Source organism: Sceloporus occidentalis, unplaced genomic scaffold (assembly GCF_023333645.1).
Source record: "Sceloporus occidentalis isolate IW3139 unplaced genomic scaffold, rSceOcc1.0.p SCAF_10, whole genome shotgun sequence".
Classification (NCBI taxonomy): Eukaryota; Metazoa; Chordata; class Lepidosauria; order Squamata; family Phrynosomatidae; genus Sceloporus; species Sceloporus occidentalis.
In genome coordinates this window covers 31789763-31805808 of record NW_028316990.1, presented here as the reverse complement: position 1 = coordinate 31805808, position 16046 = coordinate 31789763, and the positions used below count along the sequence as shown (strand labels likewise).

At 43.7% G+C, this 16046-nt stretch overlaps 1 protein-coding gene across 4 annotated transcripts; it reads right to left on the bottom strand.

Moving 5' to 3' along the window:
* Nucleotides 1–334: 334 nt before the first annotated feature.
* Nucleotides 335–15419, bottom strand: LOC149306360 (acyl-coenzyme A synthetase ACSM5, mitochondrial-like). 4 transcript variants are annotated; one of them, XM_089539486.1, is made up of 14 exons: nucleotides 15391–15419; nucleotides 11515–11750; nucleotides 10084–10294; nucleotides 8604–8811; nucleotides 8219–8359; nucleotides 7474–7630; nucleotides 6497–6576; nucleotides 5772–5895; nucleotides 4411–4491; nucleotides 4046–4147; nucleotides 3077–3204; nucleotides 2888–2987; nucleotides 1955–2074; nucleotides 335–1301 (listed from the first exon to the last, which is right to left on the bottom strand). In XM_089539486.1, the coding sequence occupies exons 2-14, from the start codon at nucleotides 11698–11700 to the stop codon at nucleotides 1215–1217; spliced, it is 1725 nt and encodes a 574-aa protein (XP_089395612.1). In that variant the 5' UTR covers nucleotides 11701–11750; nucleotides 15391–15419; the 3' UTR covers nucleotides 335–1214. The 4 variants fall into 4 exon arrangements, with proteins under 4 accessions (XP_089395612.1, XP_089395610.1, XP_089395611.1 ...); XM_089539484.1 differs by lacking the exon at nucleotides 15391–15419 and adding an exon at nucleotides 13414–13495; XM_089539485.1 differs by lacking the exon at nucleotides 15391–15419 and having other exon boundaries at nucleotides 11515–11973.
* Between the last annotated feature and the right edge of the window lie 627 nt (nucleotides 15420–16046).

Here is a 16046-nt window from a genome sequence, read left to right as displayed (position 1 = left end):
GTGTAGCTACTATGGGTGGCAGGCAGCTGGTTGACTGGGGAGGTGGGCAGGTGAACAAGGCAGTGGGAGGGGAGGGTGGGGCAGCCCCCTAAACCGGGCGTTATCAAGACTAGAGATGCCACTATTAATGTCCTCCTTGAATTGTGGTGCCCAGAACTGGGCGCAGTATTCCACCTGAGCAAAGTGACCAAAGCAGAACAGAGTGGTACTATGACTTCCCTTTGTCTAGCCACTATGCTCCCTTTGATGCAGTCTAGGATCATATTGGCTGTCAAAGTACCACAAACATCTGTCTCAAGGAGTTCATACATACGATTCCATTTTGTCTACGGTATTTAGGTTTAGCTTTTAGTATTTTCGTTTATTCACATTTTCATGAGTCACACTCCATCCAATTATACACTAACAATGGTGAAAAAAGAATTACTAGCAAGATTAACAAACAGAGTATCATATGACTGAACAAGTAATAATATTGTGCATTGCAGACAATGAGTTTCCCAGACTTTCAGCTGTCCTGGCTCTGGACAAAACTCATCTGGACAAAACTTCCTGACAATAAGAGCTGTTTGACAGTGGAACACACTCCTTCCTCAGAGTGTAATGGAGTCTCCTTCTTTAGAGGTCTTTAAACAGAGGCTAGATGGCCATCTCTCCTGGGATGCTTTGCTTGTGAGTTCCTGCATGGCAAGGGGTTGGACTGGATGGCCCTTGTGGTTTCTTCCAACTCTATGATTCTATGATTCCATGATCATTTGTATAACATAATAAATGAATACCATATATTTGCAAGTGTTTCCTGGCATCCAGTTCCTCACATAAGTTTCATATTTTAAGACCTTGTTAGCTTCTGCATTTTGTCTGGCCATAGGGTTGGCCTTGATGGCCCATGGACCGCCTTCCAACCCTACAATTCTATAAGAGAAAGATGAAACCATGAATGAAATGAAGACATGTAAGTTACAGCAAACTGCACATGTACCACTCAGTACTTGGAAATGTTAAAAATAGAGCAGCGGAAGATTCCAAAGGCTCAAGTTTCACCTTACATCATGGTCTGGTAATTCAGGAGTCCAAAATTCAGAGAGAGATTCAGCCATGGTTAGTTTCTACTTGCTTGACCATTTGAATTTTTGTTTGATGCAGTCACAATTTCAATGACAGAAAATGGCCCTTGTTAGAAAGATGCTTCATTTGCAAATCCGCAAGTCAAACTAGGCTTGCCCCCATTCGCGTTTCCTCAGTACACTCCTCTGAATTTTTCCACCGGCAGTTTTGGGCAGTTCTTCAACAAACTCAACCTGTGTTGGAAAAGCAAAAGATTTTTTGAAGCCTGGGGGCAATTCAGTCATATTAGCTTGGCTTCCTTTATTTATGAATTTATCTATATGCCCATTCAGTCTTTTCTCCGATAAGATGGCATAAATGGCTCCTGTTTATGTCCTCTTTATTCTATGGGGTGTTTGGGAATCAAATGGCCCTTCAGATGTTGTCAGACTACAATTCCGCAGCAGTCTTGGTCAATGCAAATGGGGAGGACTCCTGGGAAGTGCATTCAACAACATCTTGAGGACTGCAAAATGCCTTGCATAAACCAGTCAAAAAGCCCTACTGTATCTGAGCGCAGGTCTATCTAGTCCAGGAGTTCAACAGTGGAATATACTGTCTTGGACAATGAAGGACTCTCCTTCTTTGGGGGTCTTTAAAGAGAATTTGGATGGCCACCTCTCAGGAATGCTTTAGCTGTGAATTCCTATATCAGCAGGGGTTTGGACTAGCTTGAGGTCCAACTCTATGATTTTGTGATCCTGTGTTTCCCACAACAGTGAAACACATACCTCTTCATATTTTAATATGACAGTGAGCCATTTTTTATTTTATTTTTTTGCTATTCCAAACTTTGGCCTTTTATATATACTACAATTTTCTTGTTCAGTTGCAGGAAGATACTTGCCTTTCTAGGATATTTGTAGGGAGCAGTAACTGTTTTCACATGCTCTTGGAGTTCCTTGGTTAATTTTTCTGGGTCGCGTGACAAAAAGGCCGGCGACAATATGACAAAAGCTTTCACCACCTGCAAAAAGCAAACTGTATTCATGAAGTATTCCAAGAAAAAGTAGGCTTTGAAATACTGAAGTGAAATTATGTGCCACTGAGCTATTTTATTACAGGCTGAGAATCCCTTATCCGAAATGCTTGCAACCAGAAGTATTTTATGTTTTGGATTTCCTGGGAGGGATTTTGGAATATCCGTATTTGCATATATGCACATAATAAGGTATCTTGGAGAGGGCACCCAAGTCTAAACATGACATTCATTTACGTTTCATATACATCTTATACACATCAACCTGTACTAATTACTCTTTCCAGGTTAGGATGGCTACGCCTTCAGAAAGGTAGTCCTTCACTTAAAGGCATTTGAAGCACTGTCCAGTACAAGTCCAGTTCTACTAAGCAAATCCTGTTTATTCATGATTTTTTAAATCTGTTGTATGCCCCTTTGAGTCCCAAAATTGGATAAAACGCAGGAAATGATGATAATGAAACATGACAATGGAGAACAGAGACCCTGAAGTTTTCTATCCATGCTTAGCACCTGAACCACAGACTGATGTAGAACAAAGTTTGCCTTTGATGATCTCCCCACCTACGGCGAGATGTATTGTGTATTTTTATTTTAATTATACAATTTTCTTCCAAATGTGTATCTGTACATATAAATTAGGATATGCCAATTTTATGCACATCTCCCCTAGCTATGTATTTCCTTCTTTTAAAGTGATGTGAAATTAACCCCCATATTTCCAAGTGGTACGCTGGATGTGCTAGGTTCCCAGAGTATGTCTAAACTGAATTGGTAGAATGATTATATCTCCGCGATTACCTCTCCTCTGATGGGATCTGGACTGCTCACAACAGCAGATTCAGCAACCGCTGGGTGTTCAATCAAGGCACTTTCCACCTCAAAGGGGCCAATACGATACCTGAAAGTGAATGGAATAGTCCCTTTTGGGCACTGAATAAAGGACAAGTCAGGAAACCTGCAAACAAAACTCAGCTCAAATGAACCGACCCAGCAGAGTTAATGACATCGTCCGATCTTCCAATAAACCAAAAATAGCCCTCTTCATCTTTAATTGCTCTGTCTCCAGTGGTATAAAAATCCCCGCGCTCAGTGGCTGCAGTTTTCTCAGGGTTATCCTGGAAACGACGAAACATAGAATCATACAATCCTAGAGTTGGAAGAGACCGCAAGGACCATCCAGTCCAACCCCATTCTGCCATGCAGGAAATCTAAATCAAAGCATCCCCGACAGATGGCCATCCAGCCTCTGTTTAAAGCCCTCTAAGGAAGGATACATGATTTTCACAATGTTTTACTGATGCCTGTTTTGGCCATTGATGCTCAAGACAAAGGAGCAAGGTGACATGTTGTTCTCATCATACACTGCCAATTACAGGTTGGGTTTTTTTGGGTGGGTGGGTTGATGTCAGACAAGTGGCCTTCAAACAGCATCTGCTTCCAGATTTCATTACGGAGCATTACGGAGCAACAGAGAGAAAAGGAGTAAGGAGTAATCGGATAAGTCTGACTCATCCGCTCCCCTAGTATGTTAAAAACCTTAGATCTGTAAGTTTGGCCATCAAAGTAGAACTCATAAGATCTGAAACTGGCAAAAGAAAGTCATCCCCAGATTCATTTTGGAAGAAGTGGTTCAAAATGCATTTCTTTATTTACCCAAGCCTTATCTGACTGGGTTGTTTTATTTCAGAAGTGTAGATTGTTACTTTGAATAAAAAAGGCATGAAAAATGTTGAACTACTCTTCCTTTTTGGGATGTAGGAACCTATCTCTAGTCTTTCCATGTGATTTCTACTTCTGGTGCCAAATTTTCGGAGCACATGACATTTCTGAGACAAAGGATTTCCACATTGTGGATGCCACTATGCTAAATGCTCGACTCCAAACAATCACAGAGCAAAAGTCAGGAGTATATGGACCTCTAAAAGTAATTTTTTTGTTGTTTAAAAAAATGCTTACCAAGTACTGTGAGAAAAGACAAAAGGGCCGCTTGGGTTTTATTTTAATGGCAACTTCCCCTTCTTTTCCCGGAGGCTGAATATTGCCTTGGTCATCTACAACCTTTAGACAGAAAAAAAACCCCAATGAGGCAAAATATCCACCTAATCGTATAATTTAACTGACCTCTTTGCAAATTTTGTGCACATCATCTGTCTGCTTAACTTGGACATAGCAAGGGAGTGGCCAAGAGGGCATTGCATGCATCCTATCCTCCACAAAAATGAGTATTTCAGCAGTAACAGGATTTATGGGGGTATTATAATATTTCGCACCATTTTCTGCTACTCTTTGGCCTGACAATAACTTTAAATTTGTCCTTGTACCTGGACATCATACGGTGGAGATGCCTTTCCCATTGATCCCACTTTAATTTTCATTCCTTTTACATTAGCACATATTGTTACCTGCAAGAGAGAGAAAAACACTCAGGAGAGACAAACACAAGAGAAAGAAACACACAGTTAAATGACCCTTTGGTGGCTGCCTTGTTTTTGTTTTTTGCAGGGGAGGCTTTCGTTGTTCAGTTATCACAAAACATAGCAATCCAGATGGCTCCCAAGTCAGAACTAGAAGGGAGTACATAAATTGTGATTTCAGATCACAAATTTTGTATGAGCGCAAGAACACATGCAGGAACTCTTGCTGATCCAGCAGTTGAGTTGCAAATGTTTTGGTACAGAATACTGAAAGGCAGTAAAAATTGATTTTGGATAATAGATGACACGGAGCAGGGTTGCCATCAGGGACTGGCATTTTCAGGTACCTTCTGAGATCCATATCCCGCTAGGGCACCCAATGCCAGTTCCAAAAGCTTCCTGGCATGTGTCCACCTCTGTGCTTTGGCCACCCATTTGACCTGCCCTCTCTGAGCAAAGGACTGAACAATGACAGAGGAGTGAGAAAGAACAGTAGATGCTATACCTTGTCCTATTTTGGGGAGACATTGATGACTGGACCCAGCAGAGGAATGACTGAAGGTCATTCAGTAGTGATAAGACTAGTGAGAAAGAACAGAAGGGAATCCCTGGTATGGCAATGGTGGTGGGTTGTGCAAGAGAACCCCAAAACATGCAAGCAACGTTTATGTGGATCAGAGACAGCTGGTGGCTCCCATCACAGCGGGATGGTGAATTTGAATTTGATCTAGGTTCTAGCCTTTGAAGAGCTATCTAAGGTTCTGAAAACCATTTTGGCAGGAAGATTCAGCATCTCAGATAGTTCCTTCGAAGTTCATATTGAATCCTAGAATGGATTCATCTTCCCTCTGGCATGGAAATCAATAGCTTCACTCCTCCTGTGGCTTATCTCCCATGATAAGTAAGAATATAGTAGTCCCTGCACCAATCTAAAATTTGGCATGTGGAAAACAATCAAGGAAACCAATACAAGTAGCTATTGAACATGCTGAGCCTATTTTGGGGCTAGGGTTCAACAGCTTGGATACCTTCTATGAAGCCTACAGTAAAAATCCAGAGTGGATTCACTGCACCACTGACGCAGAAGACACCGAATTAGTGGCTTTGCCTAATTTTCACTGCTGACTGTACAATGATTGTTTGCATCGATACCTGCTTATATTTACTGTGGTATCCCTTTCATAAACATCTATACTTGATCAAAATAATTGATTGCTAGAGGACTAGGATGTCAGCACACATTAAATGAAAACAAAGTTATACAGTACTGTTTCTGTTTGTCCATAGCCTTCATAGATATCCAGCCCGGTCTGTTTTCTCCATTGTTCAAACACTTCAGGGATAAGTGGTTCCCCTCCAGTCACGCAGTGCTTCAGACTCATGAATTTATACCTAGATAAGAAACTATTGCAATTAGAGATTTCCTAGCTCTAGGTAGATGACCTTTGGATTTCTTCTGGTGTACTGTGTTGACACAATCTCTTGCATAACCAAGGCCAGCTTCATCATCCCTTTCAGGTTAAAAAAAAAAAGGACTATAATTCTTTTCAAAATTATATCCTGCTATACTGATGTGTAGCATTACAACATCAGTGTTTACTTGTGTGCACATATATGTGCATTATAGGCAAGATGTACCCATTTCCCATTCAGTGATCACATTTCTAGAGATCCAGGAATGGTAGTGATAGAGGTCAACCTTGAAGCATGAGAATCCTAGGCAGTTGCATCAAAAGTGGTGAAGTGGACAAAATGAGTCCAACAATTTAGTGATGTCAGGAAATCATTCTTCTTCCCATAACATGGGAAATTAACATTTTTATATTTTTTATTCTTTTAACATGTAACTTGTTTTGATGTTGTAATAATTTAATTTTATTTCAATGTATTTTAATGGAGCAGACAATTCTAGGAAGAAGTCACTGTCACCCATCCATTATTGTATCGATTCTACCCTTGTATTCTCGATCCCAGTTACACGATGGAATAATACCTGGTGAGATTGTATTGAACCAACATCCGGTATGCAGTGGGAGCTGTGCAGAAAGTAGTGACTGGATATCTTGTGAGAGTCTAGACGGAGCAAAGGGAAATACAATCATTACTGCAACTACAAAATGCTGCTTTGGAACATGACATTTGCCAACAATAAAGCAGGGGATATATCGTGCAAATGTTACTTATAAATCATACCATACTCCAAGTGTATGCACCAACCACTGAGGCAGAGGAAGAAGAGAAATTCGATTAAGGAGTGCAGGAAAAAATTGACAACATGCCAACACAGGACTGATAAAGCATACTGGGAGAAAAGGATAAGCCAGTATGAGAAACCAGTAAGAGGCACCAGTCTGGAAATGTCATGCCAATAGAACAGAATGGAAACATGTATGTGTGTCTCCCTGCCTTTTGCTATACTTTTTCAATGTAGCAAGCAACCCTGGTAATGTCAGCTTACCAAGAGATGCAAAGCATGGAATGTGGAGAGTAGGCGAGAGAAGCAAAACTACAAAGCCTAATGCAAATATCGCTGATAGAATGACACCTGGGTATGCCTGGTTATGACTGGTGTCTGGTACACAACTTGTACACTTGGAGGCATCCCTTGTTCATACAGAAGCCTGGATGTCTTATTGGCACCCACAGGGTGCTCAGCAAATGCGCCTCTTCATCTTGGAGAGAAGTGACCAGTGGGGTGCCACAGGGGTCTGTCCTGGTCTATCTGAGTGCCAATAAGACATCCAGAAGGTAAACCATCTTTTCACCCAGCATCACCAATGGCGCAGCATATCCCATTACAAAGCATATATAGAATATACCAATAGCAAGCATGGCAGGATCCTTATGGAAGGTAGGGAACTGTCAAATTGTTAATGGTTTCCAAACACTATGCAAACCTTTTTGACTGAAGAGTTGTAGTATAAATACTCTAAATAAATAAATCTTCTGTTTTCACATTGTTATTCTTACATTGGCTATGACAGAGGGCTCAAACCGTGGCAGATGGTGCACAAATACACATGATCCATTGAGCCATGGAGCAAACAAGCTACTCCAGGCTGACTTCACCCATCCTGGGTCGGATGTATTCCAGAATATATCGGAGGGACTCAGATTCATCCAGTGCCTGTTGAGTAGAAAATAAAAGATGTGAATTTAAAAGTGAAGTTGAATCCACTCTCAAAGCACTCTGCTCTCTCATCCATCTAACCTTTAGGGTGAGCACAAATATGACTGATGGACTTTTAAAAGTTGTTTTGCATTGTTTTCCTTTGTTTTATCCGTTACATCCTTTGGTACATGCCCTACGTTTTACTCTTGACATATCCATGCATCACATCAAAATCCATAACTTTGGCCCCAGAACCTGCCCTCGACTTATACATCAGGTCAACTTATATATATGGTAAATCAGAACTTTCCTTTACTGGCCTTCAAAGCTGTGAACTTGTGAATCACTTCAATGAAACCAACGCCTTTTGCCAAATGACATTTAGTTGATAATATTGCAAGATCAAACAGTTTTGACTGTTTCATGCAGCTTCCTGGATACTGAAGGACAGAACCCACTGAGTGATCTTGGGCAAGTCATACTCTCTCAGTCTCAGAGGAAAGTAAAAACAAAGTTGGGAGGAAAGGGACCATGTACACCACCCGGAATCCACAAGAGGACAGACGTGATCACATTAAAATAAACGTGGCTGATAGACATTACCTGCCACTGGATGCAAATCCAATACCGAAGCAGTGGGATTGCTCTACCATTTTGGGTTTGCCCGTGCTTCCACTTGTGAAATAGATGAGTGATGGATCCTGACTCTTTGTCTTCACGCAGTCATGCTTGGCAGGTGCTGCTCTTAAAAACAACGAGAACTTATAATATGCAACACATAGTATCTTTTACAAAATGGCTATACATTTTATGTATGAAACTATGCCATGTTTTCCAGAGGCTTGGGATTCAGCATCAGAAATAAATTTCCTTTGGGACATTTCCTGACTGTAGTTGCGGCTAGAGGTTTAGGGTATAGAGATTGCATGGCAGATGGAGTCATAATTGTTTCTTGCTCATTCAATTTAACATTTCCTGGAATACCTACTGGAACAGGTCCTTGAAATTCAGCCAGTCATCTCTGCTGCTATTAGACACTATGAGCTTGGTTTTCAAAAAGGTGCATTCAGACGCAATAGAGTCCACTGTGGGGGCCAGTGTATCATTGACTACAATGCATTTAGCTTTGGAGGCCTGAAGTCTATAGAAAATGTCTTTTGCTGTCAGCTGGGATGTTCCCGGAATAAAAACAATGCCTAGAAAAGAAGCAAGGAATGAAATGAGACACAAGTATCCAACTTCCAGTCTCCATGCTAGGAAGGTTACACAGAGTCTCTCCCCACCTTCTACTCTCTACTACCTTGACCTTGCAAATAATTAAAACCGTGAGTCTCAAGACCGTGAATATGGAGGGCCAATTGTAACATCGAACTGCTATGATTATGCAGTGTGGATACACTAAAAAAAAAAAGATGAACTCCTTTTGAAACAATTCTTTATTGTCATGCTCAGGTTGCTTCAACTGCCTGACATCTGAGCATCTGTGACATTGGTGGGGTTTGTTTTTTGTTGTCAGAGTGTCTCCTTGGCAAAGATAGCCCTTTTTTTCTCCTTCGCCAGGCTGCTTAGAACAGAGAGATAAGTTTGTTTGCCCTCTTTGACAGAAGTGAAAGTGCTTTGCTCAGACCACACTTCTGAGTGAGTGAATATCTGGAGTTGCAAACATCTTGTCTGCAGTGGGAGTCAGAGAATTAGCTTCAAGGAATAAATAAATGGCAGGCCAGACGTTCCTTTTTTAAACTAAAACTCCTAGTGGCCATGTTGAATGAGGATTTTGAGAGGACTGGCAAGATAAAATAATGGACAAGGCTCCCTGTCCCTTTCATGTGGTACAGAAGAGAGAGTTTCTGCAGGTAGCTTGCCATTCTCTCTTTTAAAGGTAAAGGTAGTCCCTTGACATGAATGTCTAGTCGTAACCGAATGTAGGGAGCAGTGCTCATCTCCGTTACTAAGCCAAAGAGCCAGTGTTGTCCAAGTACTGCTCTGGTGGTCATATGGCTGGCATGACTGCTGTTACCTTCCCACTGGGAAGTGGTACCTATCTATCTACTTGCATTTGCATGCTTTCGAACTGTTAGGTTGGCAGAAGCTGGGGTTAGTGACAGGAGCTCACCCCATCTTGCAACACCTGGGCCTCGAACTGCCAACCTTCTGATCCTCAGAATTGGCGTCTTAACCACTGAGCCACTGCCTCCCTTTTACATCATGATTAAAAGAGCCTGTCCCCCATTTTGACTGGCAATCCTACTCAGAATTTGAATCCTAAAGGATACGTTTTTTCTCCTAAGCTATAGAGGGGTATTTTCTCTCTATAGAACATAATTCTGTTTGGGAACATAGCAGTAAATGAACACTGCATTTTAACTCAGGGACAAACTACATGTGATGGAATTTCTGTTTTAAATGGTTAACATGAGAATTTAGTGGTCTTATTCACTGGTGCCACAACAATATCTGAATCCACTCACCTGTTCTCATGCAGGCTACATTCAGTAACCACCACTCTGGAACCCGTGGCAGAATCGTGATGGTTTTGTCACCTCGCTGCAAGCCGCACGGACCTGTCAGGACATTGGCGGCCTTTCGGGACAAGAGTGCCAGTTCCTCAAAACTCCACTTCACCTCTTCCCTCTCATCATTCACCCACCAGAAGGCTGGGTTCTGAGGCCTCTTTCCAGCCTAGCAGAAAACTCAAGAAGTCATAAAGCCAGATGGACGATAGGGAACATGTTGACACAATCCACACTGACTCATTTGCATGTAAATTGGATAGAAATTCTATGATTAAATACTAATAGGAGAGGAAGAGGGCAAGAGCAACCATGAACAAACACTCTGCAGCTATCACTGCAGCTATCTATTTTAAACGTTGTTGTTGTTGCCTGCAACTCATGTTGGACTTCTATGCTAGTGCAAATCAGCACTGTGCTAGCAGTTCTATTTTATTTTGCAAAAGGTGGTATCTAGTATGTAAGTCAGTGATTCCCAAACTTTGGTCCTCCAGGTGTTTTGGACTTCAACTCCCAGAAGCCCCAGCCAACTTGGCCAGCAGCTAATGTGATTCACTTGGAAGTGAAACAACAACTGTTTGGCATCCAAGCACAATTCTGTCAACATACAGTTCTCATCCAAATGTGAACTTGTAGGGTGCATGGTAGGCTGGCTCTTTCTCATATTCATGTCTGTGAAGGTGGCAGGAGTGAGAGACAGGCCTCCCTTGAAGATCTCAGTGCTCAGACACAATATGGCAGAATACTGTCCTTCAGAGAACTAAGATTCAGAGCTGTACAATTTCCTCTGTCAAAAATGCTCCAAAGCTTCCTGCACTTCAAAACTTTTCAATGCATCATTGCTTGCTAGGTGGTATAACTTTAGAAGTAGAACTAATAACAATTAAAGATAGGCTCCTTATATAGCTGGAATCATTTTGCTTGCATGTGTCAGATGGCCACTCAGGCTTCATTCAGTCTCATAGATAGGAGATTATCACACTGCCCTTTTCCATCCTTCCCTCCTGACCTCAGCACGGGATGAAAACCTTTAAGCACAGATTTTATCGCATGCTTTTGTGCCCAAGCTGGAGGCATCCCATACCCAGACATAGCATCCTGTATTTGATTCAGGTTTCTCCCATGCTTTGCAAAGAACAGAAAAATCCCATTCTTTAAAAAAGTGCCGGAGAAGTCTGGATCAGGTATAGGATGCTATGATCTGGTACAAGATACATCCAGCCTGTACATGGAGGCATGAGATAAAATCTGTACTTAAAAGTTTTCATGCTGCGCTTAGGTTGAGAGAGAAGGATGGAAAAAGGCAGTGCAACTCCTTAGTTTGGGGAGTTGATAACTGAGTGAAGCCACAGAACCCGCAGACTCCCAAATAAAGCACAGAAGCCCTACCTTTTCCACTTGCACCCACTGGTCCAGAACATCACTTGCAAAATTGAAATACTCAGGCACCTCGCGTTTACCGTCGTTTATATCTTCAAAGTCTGGGGCGACCAGAGAGGCCAGGTGTCTCTTGGAAGGATGAAAAAATGTGCGCGGAAACTGGAGACTCCAGAAACATTTGAACAAGGTCTTCATTGCAATCGCTTGCGGGGTAACGTGAGATTGTATTTATCTGCTCTGTTTCTCTGCAACAACATTGTTTCCAAAGGAAAACATTAAAATCTTTGAATAGCTTGAACTCTATAGGAGCAGGGCTGGCCAAAGACATTTTGCTGCTTGAGGTGAAGGACACACAGAGGCAAACTGGGCTTGAGATTGAATTTGAATTCTGCACTGGTGCCGAGGCACCTGGGACATCTGGAAGTTAGTCTAGGGACTGCAGTTATATGGTATACACATCTTTCAATGAGGTGGAAAGCTCAGAGTGAAAAAAATGTCTGTGGACTTTTCTTCAGTCACAAACCACCTAAAGGTATTTCTGCATGAGAAAGGGTTGGCAGTTCCCGATGCCTTCTGTAATATATGGGGCAAAAGTCCCACTCGTGCAGTGCCAAGGGCAAGGCTGGAGGCTGCGCAGTGATAAGGTTGCAAAGAGATCTTTGCACCTTGCCCAAAGCAAAGTGGCTGGCTATTTCAGCTCAGAGTTTGGAAAAGTATGGCTGGGGTAGGAGTTGTGAGACAAGAAATAACTTTTTTCAAGCTCTGCTTCAATTGGGTGTTTTCCTTTTAACATCGCTCAAAGACGGTAGCCCTGTTCATGCATTCTCTCCCAAATGCAATTGCCAATGGTGAGGAGGAGGGACAGGCATGACTCTTGCAGTCTCCCATGTGGTGGGATCAGGGTTTCCCAAGGAAAGGGACAACTGCAGTAACCTTGGGCAAGTCATACTCTCTCAGCCTCAGGGGAAGACAACGGCAAACCTCCTCTGAGTAAATCTTGCCAAGATAACCCCAAGATAGATTGCCTTAGGGTTGCCATAAATTGGGGATGACTTGAAGGCACACAACAAAAAACCAACAACAACATGGACCGCCTCTGGCCTAGAAGCAGCATCTCTTAAATGGCATTTGACCTGCGCTAGGCTCCTTCTGGAACGTATACAAGACTCTTGGCGGTTTCCTTTGCTTGAGGAGCAAAGCACTAAAGAAGTGCAAGGGAGCCAGGGTCTCAAACACACTGCAGAAATAATCCACTTTGAGACCACTTTAACTGCCCTGGCTCAATGCTAGGCAATTCTTGGAACTGTACTTTTGTGAGACACTGAGCCTTCTCTTGTCAGAGAACTCAGGTACAACGACAAACTACATTTCCCAGAATTCCCTAGCCTTGAGCCATGGCTAGGGAGTTATAGCTCCAAAAACACACTGCCGAAATAATCCACTTTGAGATGGCTTTAAGTGCCCTGGCTCAGTGCTGGGGAATTCTGGGAGCTGTAGCTTTGTCAGACATTGAGACCCCTCTGTTTGAGAGCTCTGGGGCCACAACCAACTAAACTACAATTCCCAGGATTCCCTAGCTCTGAGCCAGGGCAGTTAAAGCGGTCTCAAACTGGATTGTTTCTGCAGTGTGTTTGGGGGTCTTGGAGAAGAGACCAAAACCACCATCCCCCAACATACACACACACACACACACACACACATACACTTGGGCTGCATCCACACTGAAGAAATAACCCGGTTTGGCCCGCTTTAACTCTTTGTCTGGCTCAAGGCTATGGAATTCTGGGAGTTGGGAATATGTTGTGGGGCCCAGAGCCCAGAATTCCATAGCCTTGAGGCAGACAAAGAGTTAAAGTGGGCCAAACCAGGTTATTTCTTCAGTGTGGATGCAGCCCATATACTGGATACCTCTTTTTCTCGCCTTGAAAGCTCCAAAGGGCAGACGAAGCCAGGAAGGAGGCCTGCAGTCAGAGCCTTCAAAGTTTCACTTTGAGAGGGCAGTTCAGGCTTCCTTCCCTCCCCCATGGCCCTGGCAAGAAAGGGGCAGCCCTGCCCACAGGCCCTGGGCCAAGCTCTGCCTCCTGCCAGGCCTCTGTCAAGGCCTTGCTGGAGCTATTCTTGTTCTCGCTTGACATAACCAAACTGATTTTGGACTTCATCTCCCAGAAGCCTCGGCCATGTTGGCCAATAGCCTGGGACACCCTTAGGGTTGCCATAAGTCAGGACCTCCAAACTGGGACAAATGTAGGACAAAATTTTCAAATGGAGGACACATTTTGAAAAAATGGAGGACGCTCAAAAAATTGATGGTTTTTTTAAAAAATTTGATATAAATGCATGTTTCTTAGCCATGATAAAAATGGAGGACATTTGGCATTATTCCTAGACAGATGGCAGAAATGTGCTTCCCTTTCTGGCCAAAAACCAGAAGAGGGGGAAGAGTGGAAGAAGCAGAGGAGGAGGAAGCGGAGAAGAAGAAAAGGAGGAAGAAGAGGAGGAGGGGTAAAGGAGGAGGAGGAAGAAGAGGAAGTAGAGGAAGAAAAAGGGGAGGAAGAGGGGAAGGATGAGGTGGAGAAGAAGAGGTGGAGAAGAAGAGGAGGAGGAGGAAGAAGAGGAAAAAGAGGAGGAAGAAGAGGAAAAAGAGGAGGAGGAGAGGAGACAGAAGAAGAGGAGGAGAAGAAAGAAGAAGAAAGGCTCTTTCCCTGCCTTGAAGCCTCCCTGGCCGGCGGAGGAAGCTTCAAGGCAGGGAGAAAAGGGTCTCCCCAAGGCGAGACCCTTCGTCCCTGCCTTGAAGCCTCCCTGGCCGGCGGGGAAAGCGGCAAGGGAGGGGAAAAGGGCCTTGCCGAGGCGAAACCCTTTCCCCTGGCCCTCCCAGGCCGCCTCCCTGGCCGGCGGAGGAGGCCAAGCAGGGAATGAGCCTTGCTGAGGCGAGGCTCTTTTCCCTGCCTGGTGTCGGTGGGGGGTGGGGTGGGGGGTCCCGGGGGCGGGGCCAAACTGGGGCGGGACTGTGTGGCCACGCCCCAAACCGGGAAAGTCCCGCCCCCAGGCGGGATATGGCAGCCCTAGACACCCTTCATGAGGGGGAATAATTCCTCAGCAGTGTTCTATTATTGGAGAGGTTTAAGTTGAGTCAGTTACTAATAAGGGGGAAAGGTACACTGATAGGAGGCACCCAGGCAGATTTGGAGAAAAGGGCTGATGTTCTCCTCCTAGATCTCCAACCACTTGCTGGATCAAGGAAGGCGATGCAAGGCCCCATTCCCACTCGCTCATTTGCCCTGGATAGAACTGGGCAGATCCGGTTGCCCCCATATCGAATCTGCTTGGAAAGAAGTGCCCACTACCCTTTACCTCGATTGGGGCAGTTTGCCCCTCTGAGATTCACATTTGCAGTACTGCTTTAAAATGAAGTCTAGTTGTTGTCAATCAAATTCACTTACGCTTTCCTCAAAAGTGACATATCCTACAGCCATTGGCCAACCGAATGGGTGCTTCTCCCCCTCCTTGTGCGCATATTCTGTCAACTTGTCAAATTTAAAAACCTCCAGGTGTGTGTGTGTGTTGTGTGTATTTGGGTCATTACAGATTATGGGAACCCTAAAACTACCCCATCCTGGGGTTTTCTTGGCAAGATTGGTTCCGAGGAGATTTGCCATTGCCTTTCCCCTGAGGCTGAGAGAGTGTGACTCCCCCAAAGTCATGGGTTTCCACATGCCAGCCTCTAGCTTCCCCTGCACTTCCAGCCCAGCATTTCCTCCTCTTTGGAACCTCTTCCCTTCCCTTTTCTTCAAGCCCAATGCCACCTCCGAAGCCCTTGCCTCCCTCCCATGCCATCCGCTTCCCATCACAATAATAATAATAATAATAATAATAATAATACCTCACCTCAGAATTCCATCTCTGCATCCTCTTTGAGACCCGTGCCAAGGGGGATTTGCCCCTGAACAGGTGTGCAAAGCTCAAATTCAAGTGTAAAAGAACTGGTGCCAATATGAACTTCATGCTTTTAATCCGGTTTCTGAACCGGGGTAAAAGGTAGTCTGAATCGCCCCTTAGTTTGCCCCCTCTCTTAGTTGCTGAACTGCAATCAGGTAAATATCTGAGCATCTCCCCAGCTGGGCTGCACACCTCCCACAGTCTATCCACCCCGTGGCCAGCAAAATTTCAATGGCCTTCCACTCGCACAATACAGGATCTCAGCCTTTGTCTTTTGCATGCATGGACTATATAGTACTTCCATTCTGCAATGCTGAGATAGCTTCTGGGGAAGAGTCCAGGATGGGTTTGTGGATGGAAGAATTTTGTTTGCACAGAGAAGGCAAAGTTCATCTCTTGTTTCGGTCAGGGTGCTCCTTAGCTGGCATTGGATGACCCTTATTTGGTCCAGTCTTGCTCACAACATGATGTGTGATACATAAAGGAGATATAAACTGTATATACTCATAAATAAGTCTAGACATTTTAGTCTAAAATTTGACCCCCAAAACGTGGATCAGCTTATTCATGGGTCAATGTAAGTGCTATATTTTAACTCTTGTTTT